The sequence below is a fragment of the Taeniopygia guttata genome, chromosome 17, assembly GCF_048771995.1.
Source record: "Taeniopygia guttata chromosome 17, bTaeGut7.mat, whole genome shotgun sequence".
NCBI lineage: Eukaryota > Metazoa > Chordata > Aves > Passeriformes > Estrildidae > Taeniopygia > Taeniopygia guttata.
The window spans coordinates 9,627,137-9,642,181 of NC_133042.1; the positions used below are offsets into that span (position 1 = coordinate 9,627,137).

Consider the following 15,045-nt stretch of genomic DNA (forward strand, 5'->3'; position numbering starts at 1 on the left):
TAACTCCAGAAGCCACTTGTCTCCCATCCCAATGGCTCCTTTCACACCACCCCCATCCCTAAACACTGCATCTGCCAACATGGAATCTCGGCACCCGTGACGAGGGGGTCTTCAAATTGCCAGGATCAAAACTGTGTTAGGAACCTGCAAAGCTTCACTTCTAACACGTAGAAGATGGAATCTGGAGTGAAAACTATTACTAACAAACTACACACATTGAAAATTCTCTGTATCTGCTTAGGGCTGGCAGTAACACAGGTCAGGAGACTGAGGTTTGACTTGGGTGAGGAGCTCTGAGCTCTCTGAGCAGCACCATAACTAGAGAAAACTTTCAGAAAAGGCATTAAACACCCAGAAAATTAATCTATGCATAGAAGTAACTGCATTCCTGGCAGAAATTCCAGCTTACCTGGAAGCAAGTTGGCCCAGGCTTTCCTGCTGGTATGTCAGACTGATAGTAAACTTTCAGTTCTGGTGTCAGTGCAATAATTGTTTTAATCACCAATGAAATTATATCTGACCAGAGCTTTTTGACATCAGCTCCTCTGGAAGACAGTCTGCACAGAATGCTTGAAAAAGTCCTCTTGCTGCCAGTGTTTGCACTGTCAGAATGGATGAAATTCCCACTATGGATATTTAGTGAATAGTTGGTTAAATGCATAAAAACCTGGTGCAAATTTTTGAGAGTAGGTTCTTGATAGGGCTCTGTACAAAATCTAGAAAGTCCATCTTTGGCAATATAAATCTCTAAGGGTTCTAAGGATTTCAGCAGGACATAGAGACGAATATCAAACTTCAGTTTGTCCACGAGCAGTGGCTTGCAGATGTACTCCTGCACCACAGCTGGCCGGCTCTGGATGCTCCCTGTCAGCCTGATGTCACTTGGGTCTTTGATGAGGTAGATTCCATCCCCCTGGCAGCCTCCATCAGGCTTTACAATAAAAGTGGGCTTCCAGGATGGATTGCTGTCTTTCATCATACGAACCTAGAAGGAAAAGCATTACAGTGAGAGGCACTAACTGGGGAAGGGAAGAAGGGCTGGTACTGTGAAGGCCAGTCAACAAAAATAAATAAAAATAGCATGAATACATCACCAGAGTAGAAAACACCATTCAAAAAAGGCAGAAGATGAACAGTGCTGACAAGCACAAAGAGAAACAAAAAAGCACAAGTAAGGAATTACTAGTAGGGATAAAAGATCATGTCATTCAACAAGCCACTGTATAAATAATTTCAGGAATTTCTTTTTAATGTTCGTTTCCAATTTACAGAAAGAAATGGGGTATATCTTATAAAATCTATTTTAGTAGTCACTAATGTATATGAAACTGCAGAGCTAAATTTTCATGCTACACTTTGAACAACTACTGACAAAGTCAATCATTAACTTAAGGAAAGGTGCCTTATTTATTGAGGTACGAATGCAAATACTACCAGAAGAAGGAAAACTGAAATAAAAATTTGTCACTAACAATACCTTTTTCCACCACTGAAAATATTTCACCATCAGATACCCAGTGTTAATAAAACTGGGGAATGCTGAACCATGTACAGGTATAACTATGTCTGCTGAACATCAGAACTTTCGTGTTACATGTGTATTTCCCACTACCTAAATAAATTCTAGCTTATTTATTACTTGCACAGCAAAAGTTAGAACTGCACACATGGGGATGCCTCAATCAGAAATGAAATTGAGAAAGAAAGGGAAGCCCTAATAAAGAAAGCAGCTGAAGCAATGCAGGATACAGGCTAGCAGGTTTATCAGCTACTCATGGGATCCAGGACAATAAAGCATTAAAAACCTCTTCCCTCCAGAACAGAAGGATGTCCCAGCACTGACCACTCCTTTCCTGCACTCCCATATTTTAGGGCCCCAGCCCTGCAGCTGCTCTCCCTCTCCCTGCAGCCAGGCACTGTGCTGAGCCCAGTCAGAGATCTGGTTTTACCCTGTGGCTCACCAGCAACAACTGGAGATTGACTTTTAGAAGCCTGAGGACAAAAGCTAACAAAGAAAGAACAAATCAGTTGCCACAATCAGCCCTGGAGGAAAAAATCAGCCCACAGGAAAAGGCTGAGCATGGTCAGATCATTGTGAGAGCAGCAACCTGTGCTGTAATCAGGCTGCTGACCCCCAGGAGAGGCCCAGCTCTGTCAGCAGTGACATTCCCAAGGCCTCAAGGACTTCTGGCTCTACCTCACCCAGTTATTTATTTCACTGAGACTCACACTGCTAAAAGCCTTCCTACCAGCTGCAGCAGAAATTCAAGATCCATTACCCAGACTAGGATGTTTCTCACAGACAGGTGTCACACTGACTCAGTGAAAGATCCTTCTTCAAAATAGGTCACTGTGAGGGATAAAATGCCTCAGTGGAGGTCAGGCTTACATAAATGGCATGTGGATAAATAGGTCCAGGTAGATCAGCAGGCCTAGATGAGCAAAGAAGGAAAGCAGGATTTATGTCCTAGTCTTTTTACCACTATAGAATAATCTCCCCCTGATGTGACATTACCCTGCAGAGCAGAGGAGTTCTCTGGTTCACTGTTGTAAAACCCAGCACCACAGAGAGACACCTGGTTAATCAGAACCCTCCATGGCCAAACACCCTGTTGTGACTCCTGTTGAACACACAAAGTGCCAATCATGCCCTCCTAGGGCAGAAAATACTGAAGAACCTCTGTGACACTGGGAGGAAGAATCTGCCCCCCAGTTCCACATCTGCTGTTCACCCCTCAGGCTACATCTGCTCTGCTCCAGCAGCACCTTTCCAAAAGAGATGATGCTTTCCAAAAGAGATGATGCTTTCCAAAACAGATGATGCTTTCCAGGGACTATTGCTGAAGATGAAAAAGAACCTGCCTTTCAAAATATTGCATTCTAACAATCACTGGTCTCTGAGATCTCTCTTCTCTTAAAACAGGAAGCAAATAATTTTCTCCCTCATTTTCTATTCCACTTTTTAAATGGACTAAAAGGCCTGGATATTATTCAGGCTTTCTAGTCCATCAAAACCTACACATGGCAGACAAAGATAGGCTGGTAGGGAAAGGGGGAATAGTAATCCAGAGTGAGTCTCAGTCTGTTTTTCAGCAGATTTACTGTCTTGAAGAAAACAGATGGTTTCTGGATCTTAAAGGAAATTCCCAACAGTTGTCTTCAAATTCTCCACAATCCCCTCAACTATATTCTTTCAAATTCTCATTATGAGGGGGCTTGTCCAGACGTAGAGAATTCAGTCATGTAGGAAAATGAGTTTATATGAAATGAGATATTTCTGTGTCCTCTGCTTGACAGAAGCAAATTATCTTTAAAAAACATGTTAACAATTTACAGTTAACAGCAAGAGAAGAGTTTGGTGAAAATCTGCAGGTTTGGCTTTCACGAGGAAACACAGGCTGAATGAATATAGTATTCTGGAAAAAATGCATATAATGGGCTATAAGATCTGACAGCACAAAGACTGGAATATTCATGACTATGCCTAAGAGGTATCCAAAAGCTGAAAACCTGATCAAACCACCAAAAATATGCTGTGCTGGAAATTAGACCATCCAAATTAGATTCTTATTAAAAATTAATCATACTGGCCTATTCATCATCCTCACAGACAACACAAAGAAGGAAGTATGAGAACAATCACGGTCCTGGTTTGAATCCCAAGCTAGTTTCTCTTCAGAAATTGGGATTTCATGTTGGAACTAAGTCCTTAGCACACACATTCCAACAGATTCTTCCCTGCTAGTGAAGGTGCAATGACTGCAGCACCTGAGAGATTTGCTTATCTGTAATTCATCTTTTGTTACAATGACATGTTAGTACAAAACATTTTAGAAAATAAGAAACTGGTGAATATTGAGAATAGCTAAATAGATATTTACTTAGTAAAATGAACTTTTCAGCCCTTGATGAAAACACCTATCACCATCTCATTTCAATACAAATGATACTAAGGGAACCAACTTTTTGTTGGTATTTCCAGTATGAAGCTCATCCACCACAACTCCAGTGCAGTTTTCTCAATTACAGGCTTTCAAAACACTGAAGATTAATAACAGATTACCAGTAGATTAATAATAGATTACCTGAATCTAGGTATAGGGGAGAGCTGACAGCATTTGATTTCATTATTGATAGATTTGTATTAAAAAGTTCGCTATCATGACTACAGAAGTGAGGCACAATAAGGATATTTGAGAGATAAATTGTTTTGAAATGTTGTAGTGCATCAGGAGAGTCAACAAGATTTAAATTCACAGGGAGTTTCTTCTTTCAATAATCATTTCTGTTACAGGCAAATTCTCAGAGGTGTTCATTTCTCATCCAGCCCTTTGTAACAAAATCCCACACTACAAACAGCACCAAACCATCTTCTCATGTCTAACCTACAGCTGCACTGACAAAATTTGACTTTTGATAATGAACATATTCCAGAGTGTTCCAGCTCCTCCAGGGACATGTCTGACATGCAGGCACTACCAAAGCTCTCCCCACTTGTCTGTTGTCAACAAGCTGAAATGCAGACTCAGAGATCTGATGGTTTTGGCAGCATTAGGGTTGCAAAGCAAACAAAACCACATATGAACAAATAAACAACAGAAAAGACTGGAGAACTCCTGCTGAGAACTCACCAAACTGCAAGTGAAAAGTGCTCTGAACCTTTTATGGTTCACAGGGGGTTTGGAATGTTTTGGGTTGCCTTTTCTCTTGTTCTGGAGGGGTTACACTCCAAACTTGTGTTAAGTAGAATATAAACTCTTACAACATAAAATATAATGTTTGATAACAAGAACTATGCTTTTCTCCAACACAGATGGAAGAACATATGCAAAGGAAACTCCTAGGAGTGTGTTAGTGGACATCTGTTCCTCTTGGAACACAAGCGGCAGCGTTCGCAGTGCAGGGAGTGGGAGCAGAGCAGCGTTAACTCGCAGTGCCACCTGGTGCCAGCTCAGCTGAGCGTGTCACCTGCAGCTCAGCCCGGCCCAGCACTGCCCGTGCTCCCAAAAGGCTCACCCACCACCCACTGCCCCATCCTACTACCCACTGCACCCTCCTCACACTGCCCCATCCCACCACCCACTGCCCCATCCTACTACCCACTGCACCCTCCTCACACTGCCCCATCCCACCACCCACTGCCCCATCCTACTACCCACTGCACCCTCCTCACACTGCCCCATCCACCACCCACTGCCCCATCCCACCACTCACTGCACCCTCCTCACACTGCCCCATCCACCACTCACTGCCCCATCCCACCACCCACTGCACCCTCCTCACACTCCCCATCCCACCACCCACTGCCCCATCCCACCACCCACTGCCCCATCCCACCACCCACTGCCCCATCCCACCACCCACTGCCCCATCCACCACTCACTGCCCCAGCCCACCACTCACTGCCCCATCCCACCACCCACTGCCCCATCCCACCACTCACTGCCCCAGCCCACCACTCACTGCCCCAGCCCACCACTCACTGCCCCATCCCACCACCCACTGCCCCATCCCACCACCCACTGCCTCCTCCTCACACGCTGCCTCCAAGTCATGTGCACTCATCTGCCTGGCCTTGCTAAACTCCTTGGGTTGTTCACACTCTTTTTACACACTGCTCTTACAGCAGTGCCATGGTAGTGACCCAGCCCACTTGAAGAATAGCTATTAAAATATGTTAACGAATTTGACTGGATTATGGATATGGTAATTAGTTAAAAAGTTGCACTCAGTGCAAGAGTCTATTAAAGCTCAAGCCTCTCTTCTCTCATATTTCCAAGCACAGTATACTCTAGGATGCAAGAACACCCTGGGCAAGTCAGAGTTAAACAAACATATATATAATATTTAAAAATATTTGTAATAACAGAACCAAACAGCAACACACAGCATTATTCTTTTTCAAAAAAAAAAAAAGCTGAAAAATTATGGCATTTTATTACATTCTGAATATTTAAACAAAACAGCAGTTTAACATGAGATGGTGTGAGTGTATTTAACAATGAACAAAGCAAAATGCTCTTCAGAAGGGTTTGGGTACAACAGGCCAAGTGGACTGATAAGATTTCAGTGACAATGAGCCTGGTGAAGCACCACAGAGCCCACACTGGACTGGAACCTCCTCGGGCCATCAGAACATGCAGGGAAGGGGCTGATGCTTCTACCAGATTCAATTTTCAGACACCTCTACTGGCACAGCAGAGCAAGAGATTTGAAGTTTATTCCAGAGTATAACAAACAAAGCTAACATCCAGACCATGACTGAACCCAGGCAAACTAGAAAAGCTGTCATCCCCAGGTGTAATTTTAAATAATCTGGTAGATAGAAGACTAAAGAATGACATGGGTACAATATGCAGCAAGTTACAGTATTCTGAGAGTCAAAGTTGTGTACCTCAGCCATAAAGAGAGGCAGTTCTTCTGGCAGAATCCAGGACCGAGGGTAGAAGTTGTATTCCAGAGGAAACAGATCTTGCATTGTTCTCATGGCCCGACTCAGGGTGATTTTCCGAACCGTCTCCATCATGCCTGGGAAGAGAACAAAGTTACAAACCCCACACTGAAGCCTCATCCTAACAGTAAATGTATAATTTCAGAGCATCATTACTTACCTGCTGGGAAGGCACTTTGCTGTCAATAAAGCTGAACATCTTCTGACATTTTAAATCTGTTACAATAATTGTGGCATTCCTCTGCCATAGTTACTATTGTATGTGTTTCTGCATAATATTAGAAAAACTTAATTCTCAAAAATATAGCTCAGAATAAAAAAACAGCTTTAGAGAACTCCTTACTAGTGCCTTTGCCATAATCCAAAATTATTTGTGCAATCTATCATTCCAGGAATAGGTACAAATGTAACTTAAATGTAATCAAGCACCTTAGTTTACTTTGCAGTTATTTAGGTATCTGAATCACAAAGAACAGGTTATTTTATGAACAGCCAAACAAACATTTGCTGAAGTTTTATGTCCTTGGGAACATGGCTAAAAGTTTTTGGGGCTTTTTTGGGTTTTTTTTAAAGTTTATGGTAAAACCTTGCATCAAATTAGCACAACATTCCTGGAAATCAGATCTAGTTCTGAAGGGCTCTGGTTTGATTCCTGTACAGCCACTTGTTCGCCAGGCAGAAGCCAAAATATAGACAGGTAACATTCATCTAACACCAATTTCAACCATCAGAAAACAAAACCATCCTACACCTGAGTGGGAACTTCCCCCAGGCAGGAGAAAGTCAGGGTAAATAAAGCCTGGAGTTCGATAGCTGAGGTTCTTATGCTCACAGCACACTAACAGCAGCCATAAATCTGAAGTAAAGGGCTTAGATAAGTCAATACCTAAGCTCTTAGCTCTTATTTAGAGAGATCTCAACAGGGATTAAATAAGAAAAAAAGGAGCTTAAAAAAATAGAAGAGTCATCATAAGATGAGGATTGACATGAACTCTTCAATATTAAAAAATCCATTTAAGGAATTCTGCTTCAAGCTTCTGCCTGAGATAAGCCAGAGTATGAAACAAAACAGATTCTTTCCACTTTGAATCAAAACCAAATCCAAAGATACAGCACTGTTATCAGTGCCAGATAACAGTCAGTAATTGCATACTTCACTTAAATTACAGCCTAACACTCTTCTTTTGCCTAACTTCACGTGTATGAAGTATTCTTCTCCACAAAACCACTTTCTCTCCAAAACAAATTTCAATTCAGAAATTGTTCAAGACATCCACTCTGATATCCTCACACCCTCACCAAACCCAGTAACATGCCAAATATACTATCAGCTGATTAGACAGATAATTCATATTAAAAACCAGTAAAACACAGAACTAGGTCCAATAACCCGGTTTTTAAAGCATTTGTTCAAACTAGAAAGAGAAGTGAAGTACCTGGAAACTTGTTGACTTGCCCTGAGAAGATGTTGCTATCATGGAATGACACCCCGTGCCAATAGATGTCACACGGCAAGCGGCGGCCAAACGGAAACTGCAAAGGAGAGCAGAGAAGTTTTGAGCAATCTGGGAATGCCTCCTCATTCCTGTCTGATCTAAACACTCATCTTAAGCATAAACCACTCAAGAACAGTCTTCTCACTGTCAAAAGAATCCAAGCTCTGTATATTGGTCGCAAACCTGAGAATATTCAGATCTGCTCAAAGACTTTAAAGCGAACAAGCCAAGAGAGGTTTTTAAAAACCAAACCCAAATGACAGAGGCACGGGCTGTACTGAGAAACCCTGAGTTTCTCATAAACCACAATCAAGTTATAAAGTGGACACTCAAAGCAGGATATTTAAGTGCAGTAAGTGCATTATTGATTCATATAGATCGTTATATGTATTAATTTCTACAGTATTCATTCCTTTCTCGTACTAATAGCCTGTAATTAAAATAAAAGCTTGCAATTCAATTAATCATTAGTTGAGCATATATATTCCACTATCAAGAACTAAGGCGATTATTTCAACAATATTAAGTATTCCAGGTTCTCTTCCCATTCAGGCAAGATTTCACCGTAAATTGGAAAACTGCAGTTTATTTTCTATTATCAAAAAGATCACCTTTTTTCAAGCAGTCTGAAGTGCTCAGAAGCAGCACTGCCAATTATTGAGAGCAAGTTTCTAATAGTAGTAAAGTGGTTTATAAAAAGCCCAATTAGTTTTGTGCAAAGAAGGTACTCTTCTTTTTCATGCTTATTCTCTTTGACACGGCCCCATTTATCAATCAAAAAAACCCTATTTTATCTGCAGCTCCATGAAGATGCCATTTAACTACCATATGGAATACAGTCATAGGAATAGCTTCTATTACTAGGCTACATATTTTTCAAGTAAATCTGCTATATTTAGCATTTTAGGACACATTTGCATTAAATATCTACCACCCTCATCACCCAGTGCCATTTACTTATTGAAAGAACCACAGTATTTTGCAGAAACTTCTTGTTCTTTACTTGATATATAATTTTTCTTATTTTAAAACATTTCTTTATGCACTGGATCATTTTTCTTTGAGCATGACAGAAAAAAGCACTGCATAAACCTTTTGAGTGCATTACTTTATTTGCTACTTTAATTTAAATTTCAGTTTCCTCAGTAAATAGCCTTGAAAAAATAATTTAAAATGCTAATTGAGCAATGCATCCTTTCTGTTTCCTTACTTGTAGGGATGAGAAACCCAATTTAACAAGAGCCAGTGGATTCTGCACTTATTTCATTATTATTCAGCCTGCAAAATCTGTTTTTGTACAAGTGAAAATTAATTCTGTTGGGCTCTGAAAGACAATCAATGGCCTTAACCTCTCTCCACAGGTATATCCAGAATACAGATGCAGCATTCAGTCTCAGAGTGCCCTTCCCACTAAAACCTGAACTATTTATTTATTTATTAAAAGAAATTGAAATGAAAGGAACAAAATTTGCATTTATATAACACCTTTCATCTACAGAGGATATCAAAGCTCTCTACAAACACTGCACAGAAATCATTTCACAACAGATGAGGAGTGAGGCTCTGGGCAGGAAGATGGAAGCACTGCATCCCCTTGTTGGAAATTTGGGACAGCATAGCAAGGGCCCTGCTCCTGAGAAATCAAGATTATCTGGACTTACCCAACAATGGAATCAAACTCACCTCCTGAATGAGGTGGGCTGGATTCTGTAACCTCTGCACAATACTTTACATAAGAGTGGTGTTTGGAGAGGAGCCAAAACGTTTGATTATTTGGTGCCTCTGGCAGTGCCAGACAGGTATTAATTAATCTTATAGTGGTGGGAGAGGCCTTTGCACCACACTCCCAGCTCCCGGTCTGGGACAGTGGCTTAAAAATAAAGGTGGCTGGAGCCATCCTTTTTAAAAATCTTTTCAATCTTTTTTAGTCAGATTTGGGCAACATTTTTCAGAAAAGAATAAACAAGGCGCCATAAAGAGAATAGAGTTGTTTCCACAGCTTTGACACGATTAATAATCCATCGCAGTCAAATCTGTCTGACAGGTCATTTCTACCTTTGGATTAGAAGCCAATAATTTAAATTGTCTCAGAGGTCACATCAGTGTGTTCCATCATGTTTAATGACAAGTTAAATGACTCGTTTTCCACTCAGATTTTCCCAGCATAAAACCTGAAACTCTCCCCACACCTCCGTGAAGCTCCGGAACAGCGAGACAAATGAAACGCTCGATGCTGGGATATTTGATGCCTGGGACATCTGCTTCTTCCATTTTCCTGGTAATTGAAAGCTTGCTGAAGAAATAATTTATTAGGAGATGAATAAACTCGGGATGCAAGCTCAATTTGTGCCCATTATTTCATTTGGCATATCATGTTCATTTAAAGAATCTGACACGCTGGATCAGATGGTCCAGCCTAGCGCAGGAACTGGCACACACATGGGAACTCTGCAGTGCTCCTTAAAAGGTCCTCCCACACAGCCCTACAGCCCTATCACTATCAAACCTGAGTGGTTCATTTACTCTAAAATTCCCCCAGCCAAAAAAAAAAAAAAAAGTTGGGTTTTTTCCTGTCTTTAACTTCTGAGAACAGAATCTCAATGATCAGTTTGCTGTCTTGCACTCTTCCACCTCTTCCCCACATATCAGTGCCACAGAATATTTCAGCAATATTGCCAATGCTTAGAGTACTCTTCCCTTTTTTGTGTGTCTTATAATGACATTTACCATATGTCAGTTCACTAATGAATAATAAAAAAAAGCAAAAAATGGATATGTGACACTGTAAGAATACTATATGTTAGATAGAAAAAGTTACAGATCAAAAGGTGCCTACTTGAAAAAGCACATTATACTGTCTCTTCCCAACAAATATTCCAGCCAACACATCCAGCAGCAAACAGCAGAAATGAAACAAAAGCAAGAATAGGAAAATGTAAAAGAAGCAGAGAGGGAAAAGAATCAAAAGTATTATACAGGGGATAACAGTAGAATAGCAATCCCTGATACATCAGTATTTAAAATACATGCATTTCATTACTTCTTCCAGGACTTTTTTTGCATTATTTTCATGGATCCTGGAAGCAACACCCGTGTTCCCTCTGCTGGTCCTGCTGTAATAGTGCAACCAGCTCCAAGGCTCTGGCCATCCCTGACTGTGGTCTGAGAAAGTATTTTACTGCTATTTCTCCTAACGTCTCAAAGGGAGAGCTTTCATAATCACATGTGCCTTGAATAAAGACTTTTACTTGGATTTATCTTCTCAATTTTGTTAATTTTATCTTCAAATCTTGACCAGATTTTATTAACCTATTTATAAGCTGAAGATACAGAGCAATACTTGACAGTGACTTGTGTACAGGGAATGAGTTATCAGCCACCCAGATGGTGCAGTCAAGCATCACAACATTCTGTATAAGGCCTCCTCTTTATTAAGAGACAAAGTGGCCAGAGGAGGAAGTAACAAACTAAATGAAAAATATTGACCCAAGAAAGAGATGGAGGAGAGAGGATATTGAGGGAGACAGGGAACAAAGAGAGATGAAGTAAAGGCAGCAGCAATTGCTGTTGGGAGATGCAAAGCAGGAAGGAAAAAGCTGATTAATGCAGCACAGAGATTCATGAGAGGAACAAGAGCTTGTGAAACAAGTCAATTAGTAGGAAAGACTATCAAGTGCAAGACAAATGCAAAACAGTGAAGTCTCAGGAAACTATAAAGACAAAATTACCACTAAGTGTGGCTCATTCCCAGCACAATCTGCAAGGCTAACTGATATTAGTGAACCAGAAACCCTCTCTGGAATGGCTCCCCGCCCTCAGAACATAAAACTTAACCCCAAAACCAAAGAAATTAAATGTGAAGTAACCCTGCTCTGCATGTCACTGCATAAAACATGGAGCAAGGCTGCTGACAGACACCCCACAGGTGCACTGAGGGCTAAGAGAGGTACATGTAGCAGGTTTGAATTTCAAGGCTCTGGTATGTTGTTACTATTTTGCTGTACAAGCAGGAGTTGAGAACTGGGGCGCTGGTGCAAAGAGGTTTTGAAATCCTGCCAAGAGATTTAAATAACAAAACTACTGAAATAGAATTTTATGAAGTCAGAGAAGGAGAAAGCACTACTCTTCGTGGCACGGAGCATACATATCCTTGTGGGATAAGGTATGCAGGACATTATGAATAAACACGGACAACATTTACTGCCACTCAGTCCTCCAGAAAATAAATTTGCAGTATTTAACTCTGAGGTTAGGAACAGCACAGAATATACTGGCTACCCCGAGTCTGTACAGATTTTGTTTAATAGGTGTCAGGTGCACAAAAATACAATCTTGTAAGTGGGAATCCCAAAGGCAGTTTAGTAAAGTGGAGTAGCTGCAGGTCAGAGATCAGACATCTCCGCACGTGAGAAACAGTTCATCCTCAGGTTTTATTCCTCCTTTTCCCTCTAACTTCCCTCTTACAAATGGAGTACAAGTACCCTTTTTCTTACACAAGTACATCACAAAGCTCCTAGAAGCCATACCAACTTCTATAAAGCCATTTATAAACCTGTTAGGTAAAGAAAATCTTTACAGTTGGAGAACAATTTACCATCCATAGTAAGATATATCTAAGAAATCTCTCCAGGATTTAAATAAGGAGTTGCAAAGCATCAGTTCTGTGCCAGCTCCCCTGCTGTCCTGATTCCAGTTCAGCACATACTGGCAGTCACTGAAATCCTCACAAAGCAATGAGAAAACACATGACTTGAGCAGCAGAAGAAAAAAAAACAGCTATAGCTGCTCTACATAAAGTAAATTAGCAGACTAAAGCCCGTTATGTGTGCATTATCAGCTGGCTTAGAACTACAGCATTCATACACGCCTCGCACACAAGGGCAGCGGCTCTGCCGGGCCAGACCTTCCTGCGCTGTCCCGAGCCAGGCCCACGTCCCCAGGCCCGGAGGGACGGGTGGGAGGGAAGAAATGCAAATCTCCACAACACGTCAGACGCTTCCCCGTGGGAGCAGGTTTCTTTCTTGCCCTTTCCCCGATCAGTTTAACCTGGGAAGTGCAATACCCGATTACCCCTGTTCTGGCTTGCATAACTGGCCGTGGCAGTTGTCATGATTTGATCATGAATCAAATCGGCTCCGGAGCCGGCACCTGGTTAGAAATAGCCGGAGGGTCGGGGGGCACAGCCGGGAGACCCCCGGCTGCAGCGGCCTTCAGCAGGCATGGCAGGAGGAGCAGGAGGAGGAGGAGGATGGAGGATGGAGGATGAAGGATGGAGGATGGAGGATGGAGGAAGGCTTTGCCGGGGGCAGACCCGAGGCTAGGCAGGGCAGGGCTGGCGCTAGGCCGGAGCAGGGGCAGGGATGGGGACGCGGCCCCGCGGGGTCCCGCTGCCGAGCGCTCACCTCCTTCCAGCGGAGCTGCCGCAGGCTGATTTTCAGGGCCTCCAGAGAGGTCTTGGCCTTGGAGCTGTCCACCGTGACCCCGGCCCGCCGGACGCTCTCGGCCCCGCTGCGGCGGCCCGGGGCCCGCCGGGCCCTGCCCCGCGCCGCTCGCCCGGCCGAGCCCTGCGCCGCGGCCCCGCGCCGGCCCCGCTCCCGCTCCCGCTCCCGCTCCCGCTCCCGCTCCCGCTCCCGCTCCCGCTCCCGGCCGGGCAGCGCCCCTTCCCCCGGGAGCGCCGCGGCAGGCGGGCCGCGCTGCGGGGCCTCAGCGGGCAGGGCCGGGGACCCCGGGGGCTCCTCCGCCTCGCGGGCCGGCTCCGTCTCCGCCGGTTCCAGCCCAGCCGGCTCCATTTCCGCTATCCCCAACCCGGCCGGTTCCAGCCCGGCCGGCTCTATTCCCTTCGTCCCCATCCCGGTCTGTTCTATCCCCTCTGTCCCTATCCCCGCCGGTTCTATCCCCTCTGTCCCCATCTCTGCCTGTTCTCTTCCTTCTGTCCCTATCTGTTCTATCCCCTCTGTCCCTGACCCCGCCGGTTCTATCCCCTCTGTCCCTGACCCCACCTGTTCTATCCCCTCAGTCCCTGTCCCCAGCCCTGCCGGTTCCAGCCCGGCCGGCTCCACTGCCTCTGTCCCCATCCCCGCCGGTTCTATCCCCTCTGTCCCCATCCCTGTCCCCGCCGGTTCTATCCCCTCTGTCCCCTCTGTCCCTGTCCCCAGCCCGGCCGGCTCCATCCCCGCCGGTTCCATCCCGCCCCCGCTCCCCACCCGTTCCCATGGCAGCGGCGCGGCCGGTGACCCGCTGGCCCCGCCCCGCCGCCGTGAGGCGCTGACGCCGCCCCCGCCATTTTGGGATCGGGCACAGGCTCCGCCTCGCGCAGTCCGAAATGGCCCCCGGAGGCGGCGGGGCCGCCATGTTGGAAGCGGGCAAGGCGCCGCCCCGCCATGGCGGCCCCGCCTCAGGCCGGGCTGTGCCCGCCTGCCCTTCGCACTGAACTGCCCGGGTGGCGTCGCGTTTTCCTGCTGTGCCCTCCTGCCCATCGCACCGAACCGCCCGGGTGGCGTCGCGTTTTCCTGCTGTGCCCGCCTGCCCATCGCACCGAACCGCCCGGGTGGCTCCGGCACTCGGTCCGCTCCTTGTCGTGCGGCCGAAAGGTTCTCGTGTGACACGGGGCTCTCGCCGCCCTCACAGAGCGCTGCCCCTCACCAAGGGCGTTCCCATGGACCCTTCACGTTCCGCTGCATCGATGCTGGGAGAGCCCATCTGCGGATTTTGAACTCTCTTGGGCACAGCAGGAAAAGACGAAAACTTTTACACTGTCAGAAATGGAATGCATAACCTTAACAGCAGCTCCGTGATCAACCTGAGCGAGCTGGAATGTTCCCTGCCTACAGCAGGGGGTTGGAACTATATAATCTTTACCGTCCCTTCGCACCCAAGCACTGCAGAACTCTCTGGTCCATGGGTCCTTCTGGCTGTAGGTGTGAGGCAGTGAAATGGAGAAGGTGCCAGCCAGGAGCACAGCGGGTTTTTGGCACTGGGGAGCGCAGGGCTGCGGGCGGGCGGTGGCGCTGCGCCCTGGGAAATCCGGCCGGCTGCGAGGAGCTCGGGCTGAGCTCCTTTTTCGGGGAAAACCAGGAGCAATCGGGGCTGTGGCTGAAG

General features: G+C 45.0%; 1 protein-coding gene across 1 annotated transcript in view; it reads right to left on the bottom strand.

The window, feature by feature from the left end:
* TTLL11 (tubulin tyrosine ligase like 11) overlaps nt 1-14,137 on the bottom strand; it is a 36,830-nt gene extending 22,693 nt beyond the window's left edge. Inside the window, exons 1-4 of the mRNA XM_030286626.4 lie at nt 13,350-14,137; nt 7,888-7,984; nt 6,395-6,528; nt 410-985 (exon numbers count right to left, since the gene is read on the bottom strand). Of these exons, the coding sequence (XP_030142486.4) occupies nt 410-985; nt 6,395-6,528; nt 7,888-7,984; nt 13,350-14,132 (1,590 nt within the window). The 5' untranslated portion in view covers nt 14,133-14,137. The remainder of the gene's footprint in view (nt 1-409; nt 986-6,394; nt 6,529-7,887; nt 7,985-13,349) is intronic.
* Between the last annotated feature and the right edge of the window lie 908 nt (nt 14,138-15,045).